The sequence below is a fragment of the Suncus etruscus genome, chromosome 1 (genome assembly GCF_024139225.1).
Source record: "Suncus etruscus isolate mSunEtr1 chromosome 1, mSunEtr1.pri.cur, whole genome shotgun sequence".
Classification (NCBI taxonomy): Eukaryota; Metazoa; Chordata; class Mammalia; order Eulipotyphla; family Soricidae; genus Suncus; species Suncus etruscus.
Genome location: NC_064848.1, coordinates 121,434,070 through 121,452,769, shown reverse-complemented (window position 1 = coordinate 121,452,769; position 18,700 = coordinate 121,434,070). Strand labels below are relative to the sequence as shown.

General features: G+C 41.1%; 1 protein-coding gene and 1 non-coding gene across 2 annotated transcripts; both read right to left on the bottom strand.

Moving 5' to 3' along the window:
• Positions 1 to 463: 463 nt before the first annotated feature.
• On the bottom strand, positions 464 to 5,143 carry LSMEM1 (leucine rich single-pass membrane protein 1). Its single transcript, XM_049783724.1, has 3 exons — positions 5,017 to 5,143; positions 3,574 to 3,699; positions 464 to 594 (listed from the first exon to the last, which is right to left on the bottom strand). Exons 1-3 carry the CDS (start codon positions 5,141 to 5,143, stop codon positions 464 to 466), a joined length of 384 nt encoding a protein of 127 aa, XP_049639681.1.
• Positions 5,144 to 6,126: 983 nt separating this feature from the next.
• Positions 6,127 to 6,290, bottom strand: LOC126026667 (U1 spliceosomal RNA). Its single transcript, XR_007501896.1, has one exon. It is a non-coding gene; the product is annotated as a U1 spliceosomal RNA (small nuclear RNA).
• Positions 6,291 to 18,700: the final 12,410 nt, after the last annotated feature.

Here is an 18,700-nt window from a genome sequence, read left to right as displayed (position 1 = left end):
TTGAGCAGAATCTCTTTAATTGAAAGGTATTTGCACCTGCCACTCTTGAACACAAAGAAGTCAATGAATTCTTGACACTTTCTCAGGAGTTTGTAAAGGTGCTTGAGGCATATCAACCACACTGGCACAGTCAACTTATTCTAGTGACACGATTTCTTTATAAAGTGGATTGGTAAGTAAGTACATAGCTGAACTCCCTTGCTTACTGTGAGTTAGTTGTCTTTTGTGCCATTCATCCTTAATTCCAATAAGCAGAATGTCCACACCATAAAACCAACCTCTTGATGACCATCCCCTTGGGCTGGAGTCATACCCATCTCTATAGCTGAACCCAAGGTTGAATGCAGAGTCCAAGAATCTGTTGCCTGTAGAAAAGCACTTGCTTTGATCTTCACCTTGTGCACTTTCAGAATAGTAAGGAGCTCATTAAGATGTTAACTTTTGCTCTCAGAAGGTCATTTCTTTAGTTCTGTTCAGAGTCCAATTGGTTGAGTAACTTTATGATTAGGCTGTTGAGTTGCTTAAGGTCATCTATGTCCTTTTTCTCAGCTGTGAGTCTTCTTGATACATCATCCATCTGGTTTCCAGTTTGAACTTCAAAATGGAAAACAGACCATGGTGCATTAGTTTCCAACAGAGTCCATTGGAAGGTCTTCTTGAAAATACCCTGATCCAGAATTCCATACAGTCCAGAACCCCAGGAGAAAAATTGCTGAAGATTAGAGTCTACTATCAGATAAATTATTTTTTTTACAAACTAGGTGTCATCCTAAATTTTAGCAGAATACTGGCAAATATTTTTGCTTATGAACTACCAAAGGAAATGACCAGCATGCCTGAATATCTCCAGAGAAAGAACTAGAATGTCTCATTTTGAGATTTATTCCCAGAAAAAATGATTCTTTTTCCTCATTTTGTAAATAAGTTTTTCGGGGGGTGGTGGTGATGGTGTGTGTGACTGTGTGTGTGTGTGTGTGTGTGTGTGTGTGTGTGTGTGTGTTTTAATTAAAAAGAAAGAACACTGTTGGCCTACAATGACTATATAATAACTTCCATTCAGACCACCAAAAGCAGGAGGACAATATTTGCCAAGTAGACAAAGTCCCTGGTAATACAATAATTTAGGGAATTTTGAGAAAATTTATCAGAGTTAAAATATGTCTAAGAAATTTAATTAAAAAGGACAAGCAGCAGGAGGGTGTTTGCCTTTCATTTAAAGTAATATATATATATATAGTTTTGTTTTTGGGTCACACCTGGCAGTGCTCAGGGGTTACTCCTGGCTCCACACTCAGAAATCGCTCCTGGCAGACTCGGGGGATCATATGGGATGCCGAGATTCAAAATCACCATCCTTTTGCATGCAAGGCAAATACCTTCATGCTATCTCTCCAGCCCCTCACTTAAAGTAATATTTAATAACATTCCAAGCATCTAGGATTCTCTGGAACATACATCTTGTCCACTGACAACTGCTTTCAGGGCTAAAAACCTCCACATAATAATCTATTCTTTAAGTCTGTTGGTCCTTTTTAGATTAAAGAATGTAGTCAATATAAAAACAGTCTTATTTATCTTGTAGAAAAATGTTAGAATTATTAGGGGCCAGAGCAATAGGTAAGGTACTTGCCTTACTTGTGGCTAACCTAGGTTTGATTTCCTGTATCCCATACAGTCCCCTAGGCCTATCAAGGGTGTTCCCTGAGCAGATCTAGGAGTAAACCATGAGCACTGCCAAGTGTAACCCAAAAAATAAAAACAAATGTCAGAATTATAGCTTGGGTTTGATTGTCAGCACATACACACACATAAACACACTTAAAGTTGTCAAACACGCACACTGGACACATACAAAACCAGAATTATAAAGGATCCAGGTTCTGCACTTCAATAAAAAAAAAATGCAAACTCTCTTCCTTTCAGCAAAGTTTTCTGGTTCAAGATGAGCATAAATCAGGTTCATTCCTAGCTGCCCGTGGCAACTCTGGTCTTGCATTGAATTTGCAAGACTCTGGTCTTGCATTTGAATCTTCTGCATGCTCCCCCTCTCCCCCACAATACTTTATTCTTAGTTCTTAGGTTGTGGAGGGCAGTAGAACTCAAGGCTAATTTCTCAAAGTGTGACTCCCAAATTTGCCACCTGATTAGCCAGCCACACATAGATAAATAGAGTGGTCCTTAGTCTTTCATTAGGATAACAGAAATATCTGAGTCTACCCTGAGCTATAGAAAGAGGATTTAAGGTAATAAATTAGGGTGTTTGGCACATTGTTCAATGAAACTTTGTACTTTTTAGTCACCTCTTCTTTGTTTTTTTCCTTAATATGACTTTGCCCTGAAATATAAAACTTTAGAAGCTAATATAAAATAATCTAATATTTTACAAAAAGGGTAATAAAAATGTACAAGAATCTCTGGCGTCCATAAGTGTGGTGTGAGCCCTGATTCAACATGTCTACATGCTATGTGACTTGGACATGCTATTTCATCTTGCTCAGCCTCCCTTTCAACATTGACAAAAGCAGAATAGCAAGAAGTCCAACACTAAAGAGGGCATAAGGACTTGTGGCAAACAGACATCAAGTGCTTAAAAATATTTCCCAGGACAGTCAGGCCCCATCTGGTGCATTTTTAATGATCATTGCCCTGGAGTTTAATTACAGAGGCTTCCTCTCTCTCTCTCTCTCTCTCTCTCTCTCTCTCTCTCTCTCTCTCTCTCTCTCTCTCTCTCTCTCTCTCTCTCTCTCTCTCTCTCTCCTCTCTCTCTCTCTCTCTCTCTCTCTCCCTCTCTCTCTCTCTCTCTCTCTCTCTCTCACACACACACACACACACACACACAATGTTCTTTTGAGTGACTCCTCTTGCGTACAGGCACATCACTGGTTCCCTACTGGTTCTACTGGTTAACCTACGGTTCAACTCAGCCATTGTTCATAGAGGCCTTGATCCTGATCTAATATTTCCTAATCATCATCTATGTGTTCTCTCAAGTCTTGCAGTCTAGGTTTAACCCTTCTCTTATTGAAGGTTAGCTATGCTAGAGTATTCTTGCTGGGAGAGAAAATGGGTAAGATCTGTTGGGGGTATTGGTATAAGGAAGTGGTGACATATCTTGTGAACCAATCAGGAGTCTCCAGCATCTACAGCAGCCAAAGGGTGGGGGCTGCTGAGGGATTGAGGGGTGACACTTGGGATACAGAGAATCTAGCTGGGATGGGAGGACCTGAGTAGACCTGGGTCACCATTCATAAACATAACCGGGACAAGGCAGAAGAGCTTCCAAAGCAAGCTGCCAGCCCAGTCAGTCACACCCAGAAGACACTGGTTTTCTTATAGCTTCAAACCCGCCTCCCAGGGCCTCTCCTGTAGTGACAGCTGGGGAAGAATTTGAAACCTGATGGTGACTGATGTGACAAAAATGAATTGGTGGTGAAATGGATGTGGGTGGAGACCCGAAATTAGACAAAGCCCATCAGAGACTTAAAGTGAGAAACCAACATGCTAGAACATTTCACTAGCAGATTTGAGAACCATGTGAACACAAGGAGTGACAGATGTGACCCATGTCCTTACCTATGAGACTGATCACAAAGGAGACCAGTGCCAGGCTGACAATCAACACAAGGATCAGCCCCACAAGAAGCAGGCCAGATCTTCTGTGTCCTGAGCTTCTTCTAACAGGGATTTTCTCCTCTAGAGCTGACACAAAAAACAAATAGCAAAGATGACAAAACTTATCAGCACTTATGAAACACCCCCATTATTAAGGATGGGAGAAAGGGGCACACCCATTTCATTCTGTTTACGAGTGTCACTGGGCTGGGTGCACTTTGGTATTAATTTGAATCTGCTGACTCCAGTTCATCCTTCTAGTTGATTTACAAAGGTCTCTCAAGATGGTGGCAACACTAAAAAGGGAGACTTGGATATTTCCTTGGGGTGTGAGTGGGAAGGAGGAAGAGAATAAAGAAGTCCAGGAATAAATGCTTTACTTCTAGCGGGGATGGTTTTAATCCCTGGTACCACATGGTCCCCTGTGCCTTTCAAGAGTCACCTTAGCACTGAACCTAGAGTAATCACTAAGCACTTCTGGGTGTTACCCAAGAAAAGGTAAGGGGTGAGAGTGATAAAGGCTCTGCAGCCCTCCACTCAGTGTTCCCTCCTAAGTAGCAGGTCAAACATTGTGGTATTTGATAGGAACCTTCTTTCCATGGAGAAATGTACATAGAGCTGCCTACATCTTCTGAAACAAACAAGATGGCCCAAGTCAACCTATAGAAGTAAAGTCAAGACAACTTATAGAAGTGGCCATATATGATCAGGTCCCCAGACCCCAGGTATTCCCACCCATTTGGGAAGAAGTGTGGGAGAGACTGGGAGAGATGGGAAGGGCAAACCCCTGAAAAGAGGAGAAACAGATTGTGATGCTGTTGGTCTTTAGTTGGCCCCTCCCAGTGACTGTGGCTATGTTTTGCCCCTTCCTTTGACACTTTGAAGACCAACAATTTATGCTTTACTGTAGTTATTTCCTGCTCTCCAGGAAATTCTTCTGGAAAAGACACAGGAATTAGGAAACCATGCCTCAAGTTTCCCTTACACTTAATCAATAAGTATTTTAAAATATATAAATGTGTAGAATTTTTTTCTAAGTAGGCAATTGTTAAAGTAGATTTTATTTTCTGAGACAATCTGGCACCAGCAGTGATTTGAAAGCCCCCCAAAAGCAGACCAAGAGGATTCCCAAATTCCTGCAAGCTCCATCCTTCTCCAGGCAAAGAAACTTAGTACCTTCTCAGAACCCAGAGCTAGATTTTCCTGAGGAACCAGCAAACTCTGATTTGATAAAGATCCAGAAGTCAAAAACACAAACTGTCCAATGACCAAAGAGCATTTCCCAAGCACAGAGGTTGCTAATGCCACATTTCCCACCACTACCACACCCACAGAGTCAGATTAACCCTTGCAAAGCCACCTTGAAGCTAGGAAGCACCCCAAATCTGAGAGGGGCACACATACAGAAGAGCTGCTGTGATCCACCAGGACTGAGGGTGAGTTTGTGCAAGTCGTTTAAGGAATTCACAACGTAAAGTTTTCTCTCTTCAAGAATGCCATCAGAGCCACTGTCCTGGAAAGAATGGTTCATTATTCCTGGGGAAAAAGAAGAGAGAGAGATAGAAGAGAGAGGGGGGGCTAAGTCCATATTTTACATGTGAGAGGTAAATTTGATCACCAGAATTACATAGTCCCCCCAAAACCATAGGGAGTAGCCTTCAAGCACCACCAGGTGTGTCCCCCCCCTCCGCCCCTCCCAAAAAACACATGCTGGGTGGGGCAGCTCATCTTTAGACGAATCATAGCCAGCCAGTAGCTACATAAGCACAAAAGGAACCACCCATAAATATTGTTTTCTACTCAAGGTTAGAAAGGCTTAGATTGTGTCCATCAGAAAATGCTCCCTTCTATGGAAGCCTTGGCCACTATTCTTTTTCTTCTGCCTGCCAGGAATTTCCTAGTCAAGCATGTTGCTGAATTTCAAGACTTGCATACCCTTTATGCCCAGTCTTATCTGAACATGTGCTTTTCTCCGTGTGCATGTTGCATATGTGCATATCTGCATATGTGACTTCCTTATTGTCTTGATTCTGTCTACAAATTTCTTGGGTCTGTTTTTATTTTAGGATTGATTTTATTTTCTCTTTCATTACATGGTTTATAGTCTGACGAAATGTCTACAAACCCTAGTACAAGATGATTATGGACACAGGGAAAGATAAAATTAAGCTAGTCAGCTTGAGGCCATAATGATCCTGAGAGCAAAGACTATAACTATGAACATTCTAATTGCATGAGGTGTTAGCACAAAGCTGTAATTTTTATGTTCTCTCTTATTATGGTATATTAGTTCCTGCAACCAAACACGGGCATCCTTTAGCCATGAGGTGCTCACTATGAGTCCCCAAGAAAAAAATCTTAGCATATTAGAATGCTTCAAAGAGGGAACCTAAAGCCACATAGATGCTGGACTCCAGAATCTCTGAGATCTCTTGCCCCTGAGCTTCCATAGATTAAGGTCACTTGCAGAATAAATAATTTTGGAATTGAGATGATAACACAACTTTTTTTTCTCAGGGGAGAGCGCGAACGCAGACCCTCACTACCACAAATTATGCAGACGAGTTTCCCACATTTGGGGAAATCGCAGGGGTCAGCACATCCGAAGTGCAATGGGTGAGCCTCGCTCTGGGGAAACCACCTTCGTGATCATGGTATCTCCCCTGCCAGGTAAGTATGATAACATAACTTTTAACACTGGAAAATCAGGGCCCGAGTGGTAACACAAAAGTAGGGAATTTGCCTTGCACATAGCCGACCCATGACCGACACTGGTTTGAATCCTGGCATCCTGTATTGTCCCCTGAGCCTGCCAGGAAGTACTTCTGAGCGCAGAGCCAGGAAAAAAACCCTGAGCATTGTCAAAAATAGAAATGAATGAATAAATAAATAAACAAACAAACACTGGAAAATTAAAATGGCCTAAAATTTTTGGGGTTGACTTGGTTCTATTTCGTTTTGGGGTCACAGTCAACAATGCTCAGGACTTGCTTGGGATCAAATCCGGGTTTATCATATGCAAAGTAAGCCTTGGCCTCTCTTTTATATCCCCAGCTTCTAGAATAGTTTTGTTGTGCACAACAAAAAATGTGCAAACACTTTACTCTAAAAAAAAAAAGAAAAAAAGAAGTCCTGGGGCTGGAACGATAGTACAATTGGTAGGGTACCTTGCCTTGCACGCAGCCAACCTGGGTTGGATTCCCAGTATCTCATATGGTTCCCCGAACCTATAAGGGGTGATTTCTGAGCTCAGAGACAGGAGTAACCTTGAGTGTTGCCGGGTATGACCTCAAAAAACAAATAAACAAAATAATAATTATATAAATAAAATTCTAGGGGCCAGAGCAATGGCACAAGTGGTAGGGCATCTGCCTTGTATGTGCTAACCTAGGACAAATCCCCCAGCTTCCCATGTGGTCCCCCAAGCCAGGAGCAATTTTTGAATGCATAGCCAGAAGTAACCCCTGAGCGTCACTAGATGTGGCCCAAAAATAAAAAAAAAAAATCTAAAAATAGAAGACTTAAGGTGGTTGCACAGAGTAGGGTGCCTTTTTTTTTTTTTTTTTACACATGATTGTTCTGGGTTTGATCCCTGGCACTATATATGCACACACACACACACACACACACACACACACACACACACACACACACACACACACACCATTGCTCAACACTACCAGTAGTATTTCTTGTACCAGAGCCAGGAGTAAACCCTCAGCACAGCTAGATATGGTGAAAAAAAAAGAAAAGAAAAGAAAAGAAAGGAAAGGAAAAAATTGGAAGGAAGGAAGGTAGGAAGGAAAGAGGGAAGGAAGGAAGGAAGGAAGAGAGGGAGGGAGGGAGGGAGGGAAGGAGGAGAGAGGGAGGGAGGGAAAGAAAAGAAGAAAAGGAAGGAAGGAAGAAAGAAAGGAAGAAAAGAAGAAAAACAATCTACAATAAGCTGTATAAGTGGGGAGCAGTTCCACTAGCATTACGGGGGTAAAGGAGGGAGATAAGGATGCATGCTGGGAACAGGGGTGGAGAAAAGACAAAACTGGTGGTGGGAATGCCCCTCATTCATTGTCACTATGTGCCTTAAATATTACTGTGAAAGGTTTGTAATTCACCTTTACCACAATAAAAATTAAAAAAGAAAAGAAAAAGGAAAGAGAGAGAAGAAAGAAAGAACGAGAAAGAGAGAGAAAGAAAGAAAGAAAGAAAGAAAGAAAGAAAGAAAGAAAGAAAGAAAGAAAGAAAGAAAGAAAGAAAAAGAGAAAGAAAGACAGACAGAAAGAAAGAAAGAAAGAAAGAAAGAAAGAAAGAAGAGAAAGAAAGAAACAAAAATAAAGAAAGAAAGAAAGAAAGAAAGAAAGAAAGAAAGAAAGAAAGAAAGAAAGAAAGAAAGAAAGAAAGAAAGAAAGAAAGAAAGAAAGAAGAGAAAGAAAGAAAAGAGAAAAGAAGAAAGGGATGGAAGGAAAGAAAAAGGGAAAAGAGGTTCAAGAAAGAAAAAAATTCCAAAGTCTAAGAAAATGTTTTCTCTTCCATGATTATCTCCTTTTATAAAATGAACCTAGTTGTGGTAGAGTATTCTTTGATCAGAAAAGTAAATTAAGATTATTCTAGATTAGCCTTTGCATAAATGAGGAACTGGCACTCACAAGGTAAAAATCCTACTTTTGCCAGTAGTAGTGCTAGAACCAAGCCTTTTGCTTTTGAGTTGCTTGTGCTGCCTGTATTCCCACAGGTCCTTTTAAATCTTTCAGGATTAATCTCAAATCTCACTTTCTCTAAAAATCCCCACTCTTTCCTTCCCATGAAAGAATCTTGAACATTCGTCTGTCAGACCAATCATAATACCTTCTTGCATTTGTTGCATAGACTCTCCTCAATAGATTGAAAAAAATTTTTGGCTTTTTTTTTTTTTTGAGGAGGGGGGGTCATCACACTCAGCAGTGCTTAGAGGTTATTCCTGGCTCTGTACTCAAAAGTTTCTCCTAGCAGGCTCAGGGGACCATATGAGATGCCGGGATTCGAACCAGGTCTGTCCTGTGTTGGCCAAGTGCAAAGCAAACACCCTACTGTGCTATCTCTCTGGCCCCAGACTGAAACATTTCTGTTGTTTGATATCTTTTGGCTTGGGAGTCACACGCCCAGCTATGCTCTGAGCTTACTTTAAACTATATGTTCGGGAATTATTCCTGGCAATACTTGAGGAACCATATATGGTACTGAAAATTGAACTACAGTTGGCCACAAGCAAGACAAGCACTTTACCTGCTCTACTGTGTCTCCAGATCTTTGACTAAAAAATTCTTTAGGGTCAGGCACCCATTCTAATCTTCAGATGCTCAGTCCTGAGTTTGAAGCCAGTGACATATCGAATTGGAAAACCTAAAATATTGTATTAAAGATTTAAATATTACCATGTTCAAGAGCATTTGAGGCAGCAAATTATATGCACATTGACTGAAATAAAATGGGCCAAAATCTTCATATGATTGGACATTTAACTCAATGGTAGAGTATGTGTCTCGCTTGGATGAGACCCTGCCTCTGATCTCTTGCACAGCAAAAAAAAAAAAAAAAAAAAAAAAGGGCCAGCAGATAGACAGCATTAGGGCATTTGCCTTGCGTGCTGCCAACCCAGGACTGACCGAAGATGGTTCAATTCTTAGCATCCCATATGGTCCCTGGAGCCTGCCAGGGTGATTTCTGAGCTCAGAGCCTGAGTGTTGCCTGGTGTGACCCAAAAACCAAAATAAATAAATAAATAAATAAATAAATAAATAAAAAACTTTATGATCTTTATCTGAATTTTAAAGTCAATGCAAAGGTCTAAGTTTGACTACATGGAGTTGTTTGCTATTTTTATCTCATTAACATCTAAGAATTTTTCTTTAACCCCCAAAGGATGTAGAAAAATATGATAATAAAAACCACATCAGAAAAGGAGGGAAAGTACCTTGAGTACCAAAAGAAGATTCAAACAAAGATATCAATCACTGACTAAACAGCTGAACTACAGATCTAAAGTATTAAAGCCCAATAAACTAACAATTTCCTATGAATATCTAGAAGTTCCTAGTACAAAATGTATTCCCAAGGGCCTAGGATGTGGCTCAAGGATAGAACACATGCCTTGCATGCTGAGAACTGGCTTTAATTCCTTACAAAAGAGTAAGATTTAAAAATGCTACCCCTCCTTGGGGCCAGAGTGATGGCACAGTTTAGAGAGTTTGCCTTGCATGCCACCAACCCAGGACAGACCTGGGTTTGATTCCCGGCATCCCATATGGTCCTTGAGCCTGCCAGGAACGATTTCTGAGTGCAGAGCCAGGTATGGCCCAAAACCCTAAATAAATAAATAAATAAATAAATAAATAAATAAATAAATAAATAAATAAATAAATAAAATATATCCCCAAATCCTAGCAAATGAAAATGAGTTTAATAGCCAATATTTTATTTTTTCGACTTTATTTTTGTTTTGTATACTAATGTTTATATAAAAGAACATGTAATTTTCTAGGTATTTATGAAAGGATGTTACTGAAGCAATAAAGTATTGACATTACTAAATTTTAGATATATGCTAATGAGCATTCCTAAGTGAATGATTTGAAGTGACCCCCAAAGCCCACAAAAATGAAACATGAAGTAACATGGGACTTTTGAGATCAACCCAATCTTACCCTTCTAAGGTCCAGAAAGGCTGGCTAATGTTTAGTCACAGACTTCTACCTCATTTTTTTAGAAATATATTATAATCTTTTATACCTTATTATCCTAAATACTAATATTTGATGCAGAATAAAACTTATATGTGTCACATCATAGATTCATGCTGCCAAAGGCAGTTTCTATTTCAGGCACAGTGACTGATACAAGGTTCATTCTGGGATCTCTGACTTAATATCCATAAGCTTTAGCTTCCCCTTTAGGAATGTAATTACTATCACTTAAATGTCATACCGAGGCTTAATCAACATTGACACAAACTTGCTAGAAAATCATAGCCACAAACACTGACTTAAGAACAGTGCGGCTAATAAAAATCTCCAAATTACTGGCCGTGCTACTGACTCAAAAGGTGACTCAAAGCAACATCAAATCCAGAGCACCAAGAAAACCATTTAGAAAGAGCTATGAATTGCCCTACAAGGCAATGCCTTCCATTGGGTGGAAGACATAGAGATGAACATAGATACAATTTTAATGTCTTCATCAGTGAAATGCAGCATGCAAAATAAAGAATAGAAAAAACTAGTTGAGATGTAAGAAGCCTGCAAATGACTGCAAGTAAAGTCATGTGGCCTGAAACCAGGCAGGCAGCTGTCAGATCCCAGTTGTTACTATCTTTGGCATCTCTTCCTGAGGGCATGTTGGCACAATCAGCAGGACTGGAAAGGCCACAGGGTTGCTAAATTTTGCATCCTACTGACTAACTCAACTCCTGTGTACAAATATTTCACCAAGTAATCCTGACCAAGCAGCATCCTTTTGACAGGTCCCTTTCTGATAGTTGGAGCTGAAACATGTAAGTAACTTTCTATTCCCTCAGTTTAAATTAATGCTAGCAGCGGATTACTTTTTGCTGTTAAGAAGATGATAACAAATAAAGTTCTCGATGAAAAACTGCTTTGCTTTTTAAAATTTTTTCCCATAGATGCTTGGTATGAAATCACAGAAATTATTCATGCCAGTGTTGCCTGCCACAAGATCAGAATTGTCATAATAAGGATTAATTCAAAGCTAATGGGAGGCTTTATTAGGTGAGTCATGGTGATTTGTTCTTTAATTCCATTTCAGAGTCAGTGCCTCTTCACATTCAGGAAACAATTTTTTTAAATCAAGACTAAATCATTTCTATTAAAAATTAAAAGTATAGGGGCTGGAGAGATAGTATAATGGGTAAGGCTCTTGGCTTGCACCAGCTGACCTGGATTTGATCTCCAGCATCTTGTATGGTCCCCGGAGCACCACCAGAGTAATTCCTGAGTGCAGAGCCATTAGCAACCCCTGAGCATAATATGATATCAACCCAAAACATTTTTAAACATCAATTAATTTTTTAAAAGTTAAAAGCACAGAGCACATGCGACAAAATACAAAATACAAAATACAAAAAAACTCAGGAATCAGAATTCAGTCTTGGTAGAGTAATAACATGCAAATTACTTACAAAGTGTGAACTTCGCCTCCTCAGTTGCCAAGGAAAAAAACAAAATAAAATAAGCTTTTTAGAAGCAACTATAATAAAACTTATAAGTATGAGCTAGTAGATCTTCTCTGCCTTCCTTCAGCACACGTCCACCCCTACCTGGCCCATTGACTCAGCATGTAACCCTTGGTCTATATTTAGTGTCATTCAGCTAAGCAGTTTAAGAGACAAAATGCTGACTTCTTAAAATAATGGCTAATATTTTTAGTGAATATGCTATTAAAACTATGATGTGGGAAGGGGAGGAAAAAAAACACCATCTCCTGATTCAATTGGTGACTGATAAGTTTGTAATTGGATGGAAGATATTGTCCTTATTTGACCAAGACCATTGTCAGCTGTCACAGTTCCAGGAATTTTCCATGGAATGCTCTTATATATAAATATCCTGGAGCCAGATCGGGCTGCCACCTGACAACAAACTTGTACAGGACTTAGAGCAACCAGAGAACTGCAATAGACAAGGACAGATTAAGGTGGCACAGATCCTTGGGGGGTGATGGCAGATTGGAGGACTTCTAGGGTTTCCAGCAGCTGCCCACTCCCCCACAGAACTATGGCTAACAACAACAACAACAACAACAACAACAAAGACACAAGGGCTGTGGGTAACGGATGCCCTTTGTCTCATCTGCTTCCTTTCTTCTTTGAAGGAAGGTTTCATTATTGGAGTTTATATCCTCTGCCTTTGACAGGAATGTCAGTCTTTCTCTTATGTGATGCTATCACACCCATGCCAAGGAGCTTCTGCCCCCTGGTGTACATAGACGATGCTACAGTGAGGAGGAGCTGTGAATTCCCAAAAGCCCTTGATTCCAGAATCCCAGACAACAGGAGACTAAAGATTAGGTGATAAACTATAGGCAATCCTGTCAAATCCTTTCCACTGCCATGATTAACAGAACATTATTCATCCTGGGAGCATGTTAGATGTCAATTAGAAAAAACTCTGGGGTTGGAGAGATAGCACAGTGGTAGGGCGTTTGCCTTGCAAGTGGCTGACCCAGGACGGTGGTTCAAATCCCAGCATCCTGGGACCGTTGAGGTGGCACTAGAGGTAAGGTTTCTGTCTTGCAAGCGCTAGCCAAAGAAGGATCGCTGTTCGATCCCCCGGTGTCCCATATGGTCCCCCCAAGCCAGGGACAATTTCTGAGCGCTTAGCCAGGAGTAACCCCTGAGCATCAAATGGGTGTGGCCCAAAAAACAAAAACAAACAAACAAAAATCCCAGCATCCCATCTGGTCCCCCGTGCCTGCCAGGAGCAATTTCTGAGCAGAGCCAGAAGTAACCTCTGAGCGCTGCCGGGTGTGACCCAAAACAAAAACAAAAAAAAAAAAGGAAAAGGAAGGAAGGACGGAAGGAAGGAAGAAGGAAGGAAGGAAGGAAGGAAGGAAAGGAAGGAAGGAAGGAAGGAAGGAAGGAAGGAAGGAAGGAAGCAAGGAAGGGGTGGGAGGGAGGGAGGGAGGGAGGGAGGGAGGGGAGGGAAAGGAGGGAGGGAGGGAGGGAGGAGAAAGAAGGAAGGATGGAAGGAAGGGAAGGAAGGGATAGGAAGGAAGGAAGGGAAGGAAGGAAGGAAAGGAGAGAGAGAAAGAAAGAAGAAGAAAGAAAGAAAGAAAGAATGAAGAAAGAAAGAAAGAAAGAGAAGAAAGAAAGAAAGAAAGAAAGAAAGAAGAAGAAAAGGAAAGTAAGGAAGGAAGGAAGGAGAAGGAAGGAAGGAAGGAAGGAAGGAAGGAAGGAAGGAAAGGAAGGAAGGAAGGAAGGAAGGAAGGAAGGAAGGAAGGAAGGAAGGAAGAAAGGAAAGAAAGAAGAAAGAGAAAGTAAGTTTACTCTAGCTCAAAAGAGAGTACAAGGGTTAGAGTGCTTGCTTTGCCTGTGGCCTGACCTGGGGTTCAATTCCCAGCACTGCATATAGTCCTCCAAACATCATCAAGGGGTCATTCCTGAACAAAGCCAGAAATAGATCCAGAGCACTGCATGGTGTAGCCCAAGTCGTACAGGAAGGAAGGAAGGAAGAAGGAAGGAAGGAAGGAAGGAAGGAAGGAAGGAAGGAAGGAAGGAAGGAAGGAAGGAAGGAAGGAAGGAAGGGAAGAGGAAGGAAGGAAGGAAGGAAGTGAGGAATGAAGGAAGGAAGGAAGGAAGGAAGGAAGGAAGGGAGGGGGAGGGGAGGGAAGGGAAGGGAAGGGGAGGGGGAGGGGGAAGGGAAGGGGAGGGGAGGGGAAGGGGAAGGGAAGGGAGGGTAGGGGAGGGAAGGGAAGGGAGGGAGGGAAGGGAAGAAAACGATTGCTTCACAAAATTTTATGTTTATATTCAGTATACATTACAGCTTACTTGGGGAGAAAAAAAACCTGGTCATTTTCTTTAGCTTCTCTGTTACCAATTCATGAAGACAAATATAATTTGTAACACTTTCCTCAGACTCACTATACATTAAGCACAGATTCAAATGCTACAAAATAATAAATCTCTAAGGGGCAGGTGGGTTCAATCAATACAGGTTCAATCCCCAATTACCATAACGGTCGCCCAAGGTTGTCAAGAGTGATTCCTGAGCACAGACTCAGGAGTAACCCACTGAGCCCCACTGAGTGTGGCCCCCCCCACTTCTGAAAAACAAAGTGTCAGCATTTTCTTTTTCACCATTGTGTCCAATTTTTTTGCTTTTTGTTTGATTTTGTTTGGGGAACCACATTCATTTGGGTTTGGGGGCTACTCCAAACTCTGTTGGTAGAGGGCGACAGGGCTAGAAGATGATCTCAGGTAGGGGTCCACAAACTTTTTAAACAGGGGGCCAGTTTACTGTCCCTCAGACCATTGGAGGGTCTGACTATAGTAAAAACAAAACTTATGAACAAATTCTTATGCACACTGCTTATATCTTATTTTGCAATGAAGAAACAAAACAGATACAAATACAATATGTGACCCGCGGGCCATAGTTTGAGGACCACTGATTCTCAGGCCTCCCACATGCAAAGCAATGCACTCAGCCCTTTGAGTTATCACTCTGGCCCTATGCCTACTTTTAAAATAGTATCTTCCAAATACCTGACATGTCTTAAAGACCTATCCTTTCCCGAAATTACATAAAATATATCCTTAGAGAAAGCAATAAAATAGCTTCTATTTGGACAACTATATAATTCTCCTTCAAAGATGAAGAAAATGTAGTTCGGAGGGGCCGGGTAAGGTGGCGCTGGAGGTAAGGTGTCCTGCCTTGCAAGCGCTAGCCAAGGAAGGACCGTGGTTCGATCCCCCGGCGTCCCATATGGTCCCCCCCCCAAGCCAGGGGCGATTTCTGAGCACATAGCCAGGAGTAACCCCTGAGCGTCAACTGGGTGTGGCCCAAAAACCAAAAAAAAAAAAAAAAAAAAGAAAATGTAGTTCAAGAAATTATATGAAACTCAAATTCTAAGTGATAGGGCTGATATATAAAATTAAATCTCACACCAAGGTTTAATTCAAGGGATAAGAGAGATGACTCGATGGGCTGAGCACATGCTTTGTACTCAGGAGGCCCGGGTTCAGTGCCCTGTACCTGAATGCTACCAGAAGAAACCCTGGAGATACGCAAGCAAAGACATAGGAATAGCCCTCAGTGTAGGTATACCCCAACTCCAAAGCAAGATCAACCATATTTTATAGTGAAGGGAAGTAGTTGATATTTTTGTTGGTTGTTTGGGGGCTTTGTTGTTGTTGTTGGATTGTTTTTTGTTGATGTTATTTTGTTTGTTTTTTCATTGAGGTTCTCAGTAGTGCTGAAGCTATTCCTGGTTTTGTGCTCTGAAGTGAATGAACCCTAGCAGTGCTTAAGGGAACCTCTGTAGTGTCAAAAATTCAAACTGGGGGTTGGCCACATGTAAGGCAAGTACCTTAACCTCTTTACTATCTCTCTGTTCCCTAACCTCAAATTTATTTGTACAGTTTGTGAGGAGTCAAACAGTTGATGAGCAAAGTGAGATACTGTTTGGAGAGCTGTTTGTGAGCAAAGTAAGATATCCCACCTTACTTGGGGCTGGGCAGAGAGAACCAATTTAGCTTTGGTTTGGGGGAGTCACACCCAGTGATTGCTCCTAAGGTTGGAACAGTGTCAGGAGTGGGATCCAGGTCATCCAGCAGCAGTTAGGGGCATCCAGAGCTGCACCAAACAATGTCTGTGAATCAAATGGTACTAAGGTTTGCAATAGCACCTGCAAAGCAACACCTTGATCCAGAGACTACCTCTTTGACCCCACTTTTCATCTTTTATCCTTAAAGCAAAATGTTTTTCCGATTTTTCTTGTTTATTGTGTAGGTAGGTACTAATGTAGAACTCTCACAGGTAAAGAAGCATGAATTAACTTCTGAGAAAGTGAGATATACCTGTATTCTCAAACTGATCGAGAGCCATTTTAAGTATTTCTTGCCTTTTCTTTCATTTTTATCTCACCTTATCCAGATTCAACTCCAGGAAGTTCAGAATCAAAAGACTCGAGTCAGTCATAAGTTGCTTGATTCAAAACTAATGATTACCTTAATATAAAAACAATTTTAAATGAGGGGCCATTAAGGTTTCTTCCGAAGCAGCAAGGCTAACCAAGAACCATGCAGTGAGCTGCTGTATCATCACATAGTTTTACTTTCAAGGAACTCATTCCCAGTAGTCCTTGTCTGGCAATTACCCATCAATTGTATGAATAAAAAGGCACTCATCTATGAATTTAATATGCAGACTAGCACTTACTTATCTGCTCTTCCTCCCCAAACTCCAGGCACAAAGATAATTAAAATAAAAGTCTAGTGTAGGAAAGAGAGCCTCCCTTGCTGACAGACCCAGAATAGAATGTCCCCCCAGAATCACCAGACATAGCCTAGTAAACCTTCAACCATCATGCAATTTCTGGTGGCCTGAGACCAGCCCCCACAACCATTAGGCCCAAGCAGTGCCCCATCCCCATGCCCAAGTATTGAACTTCCCGACTCTTTATGACCATTATGTGACCCCAGGACCTCATGAGCACTGCTTGAAAGGCCTCCGGATTCATTCCCCCCTTGAAAAATGGACCTAAATGATCAAAACATTAAACAAGGGTCTGGAGTGATGATACAGCAGGTAAGGCACTTGCCTTGCATCCAGCCAACCAAGGCTTAAACACCAGCATTCCATATGGTTCCTCAAGTACACCCAGAAATAATTTCTGAGTGCAAAGCCAGGAGTAACATCTGAGCATTGCCATGAATGATCCAAAAACAAACAAACAAAAAAAATAATATTTAACAGGATTTAAACCAATATTACTTTTTTTTTTTTTTTTTTTTTTTTTGGTTTTTGGGCCACACCAGCGTTGCTCAGGGGTGACTCCTGGCTGTCTGCTCAGAAATAGCTCCTGGCAGACACGGGGGACCATATGGGACACCGGGATTCGAACCAACCACCTTTGGTCCTGGATTGGCTGCTTGCAAGGCAAATGCCACAGTGCTATCTCTCTGGGCCCCAATATTACATTTTTTATATTCAATATTTCCCTCTCTACACTGAATAAAGAGTTGGTGATTTATACATGTCCCAGCAGACCCTAGCTGATGTCTGACCTTGTAGAATTGAGACAGATTCAGGAACTGGAAGCCACGGTGAAGCATGAAGTTTAATAACAGTAGGCAATTTAGCAGTAGACAAATATGAAAACAATAGATAAAAGGGAGCACTATTTGTTACATAAGTCATCTCATAAGAAAAATACATGACTGGGCCATCGAACTAAGACACTGGGTTCTGGATGTAACAGAACCCAGTCCCATCGCCAGCACCACATATAGTCTCTTAGAGATTCCCATGTATAAAACTAGTAATAAGCTCTGCATACTGCGAGGTATGGCCCAAAGCCCCATTCCCAATCCCCCCAAAAAAGAAAAAAAGAAGTCTTGATATAAATAAAACCCAAATACCTAGTTTCTCATAGTTTTATATAAAAAAAAAATGTGTGAATATGCAAGGGGAAGATAGGATGATCGAGAATTTTAAAGTATTTTCCAGATTGAGGAGCACACCATAGCACAATATTATATAATTTAGAGAACTAGAAATAGCAATTCTGAAAGTATTTTGGTTTTTTTTTGTTTTGTTTTGTTTTTGGATCACACCTGGCTGTGCTAAGGGGTTACTCCTGGCTCTACACTCAGAAATCACTCCTGGCAGGCTCAGGGGACCATATGGGATGCTGGGATTCGAACCACTGTCCTTTTGTATGCAAGGCAAATGCCCTACCTCCATGCCATCTCTCCTGCCCCACAATTCTGAAAGTCTTAAAAAAAAAAAGAAAAAAAAAGAAAGAAACCAGGGGCCGGAGAGCACAGCAGAAGGGCGTTTACTTGCATGCAGAAGGATTGTGTTCGAATCCCGGCATCCCACATGGTCCCAAGCCTACCAGGGGCGATTTCTGAGTCTTGAGCTAGGAGCAACCCGAGCAATGCCGGATGTGACCCAAAAACAAAAATAAAGATATAAATAAAATAAAATAAATTGAAAAAACAAGCCAGACACACTAAAACATCCGATATGATAACCTTGTAATTAGAACCATGACAAAATTTTCTAATTTTTCTTTCTTTGGGGCAAAAGGGGTCATACCCAGTGATGCTCAGGGTTTACTCCTGGATCTGCACTCAGGAATCATTTCAGGCTGTGCTTGGGGAAATTCCTAGTTTTATTTTCTACCTAGAATTTTATATCCCAAGTCACACTATCTCTTAGATATATGGTCTCAAAACATCTGAGCTCCTGAGTAGTACTACTCAGGAGTAGTAATTTCCAGAGTTACAGAAGATTGGTTTCATTTTAACAAAAAATAAGGCATAAGGCCCAGGTATATGGGTTTCACTAACCTAGGTCGGATCATGGTTTGATTCCCC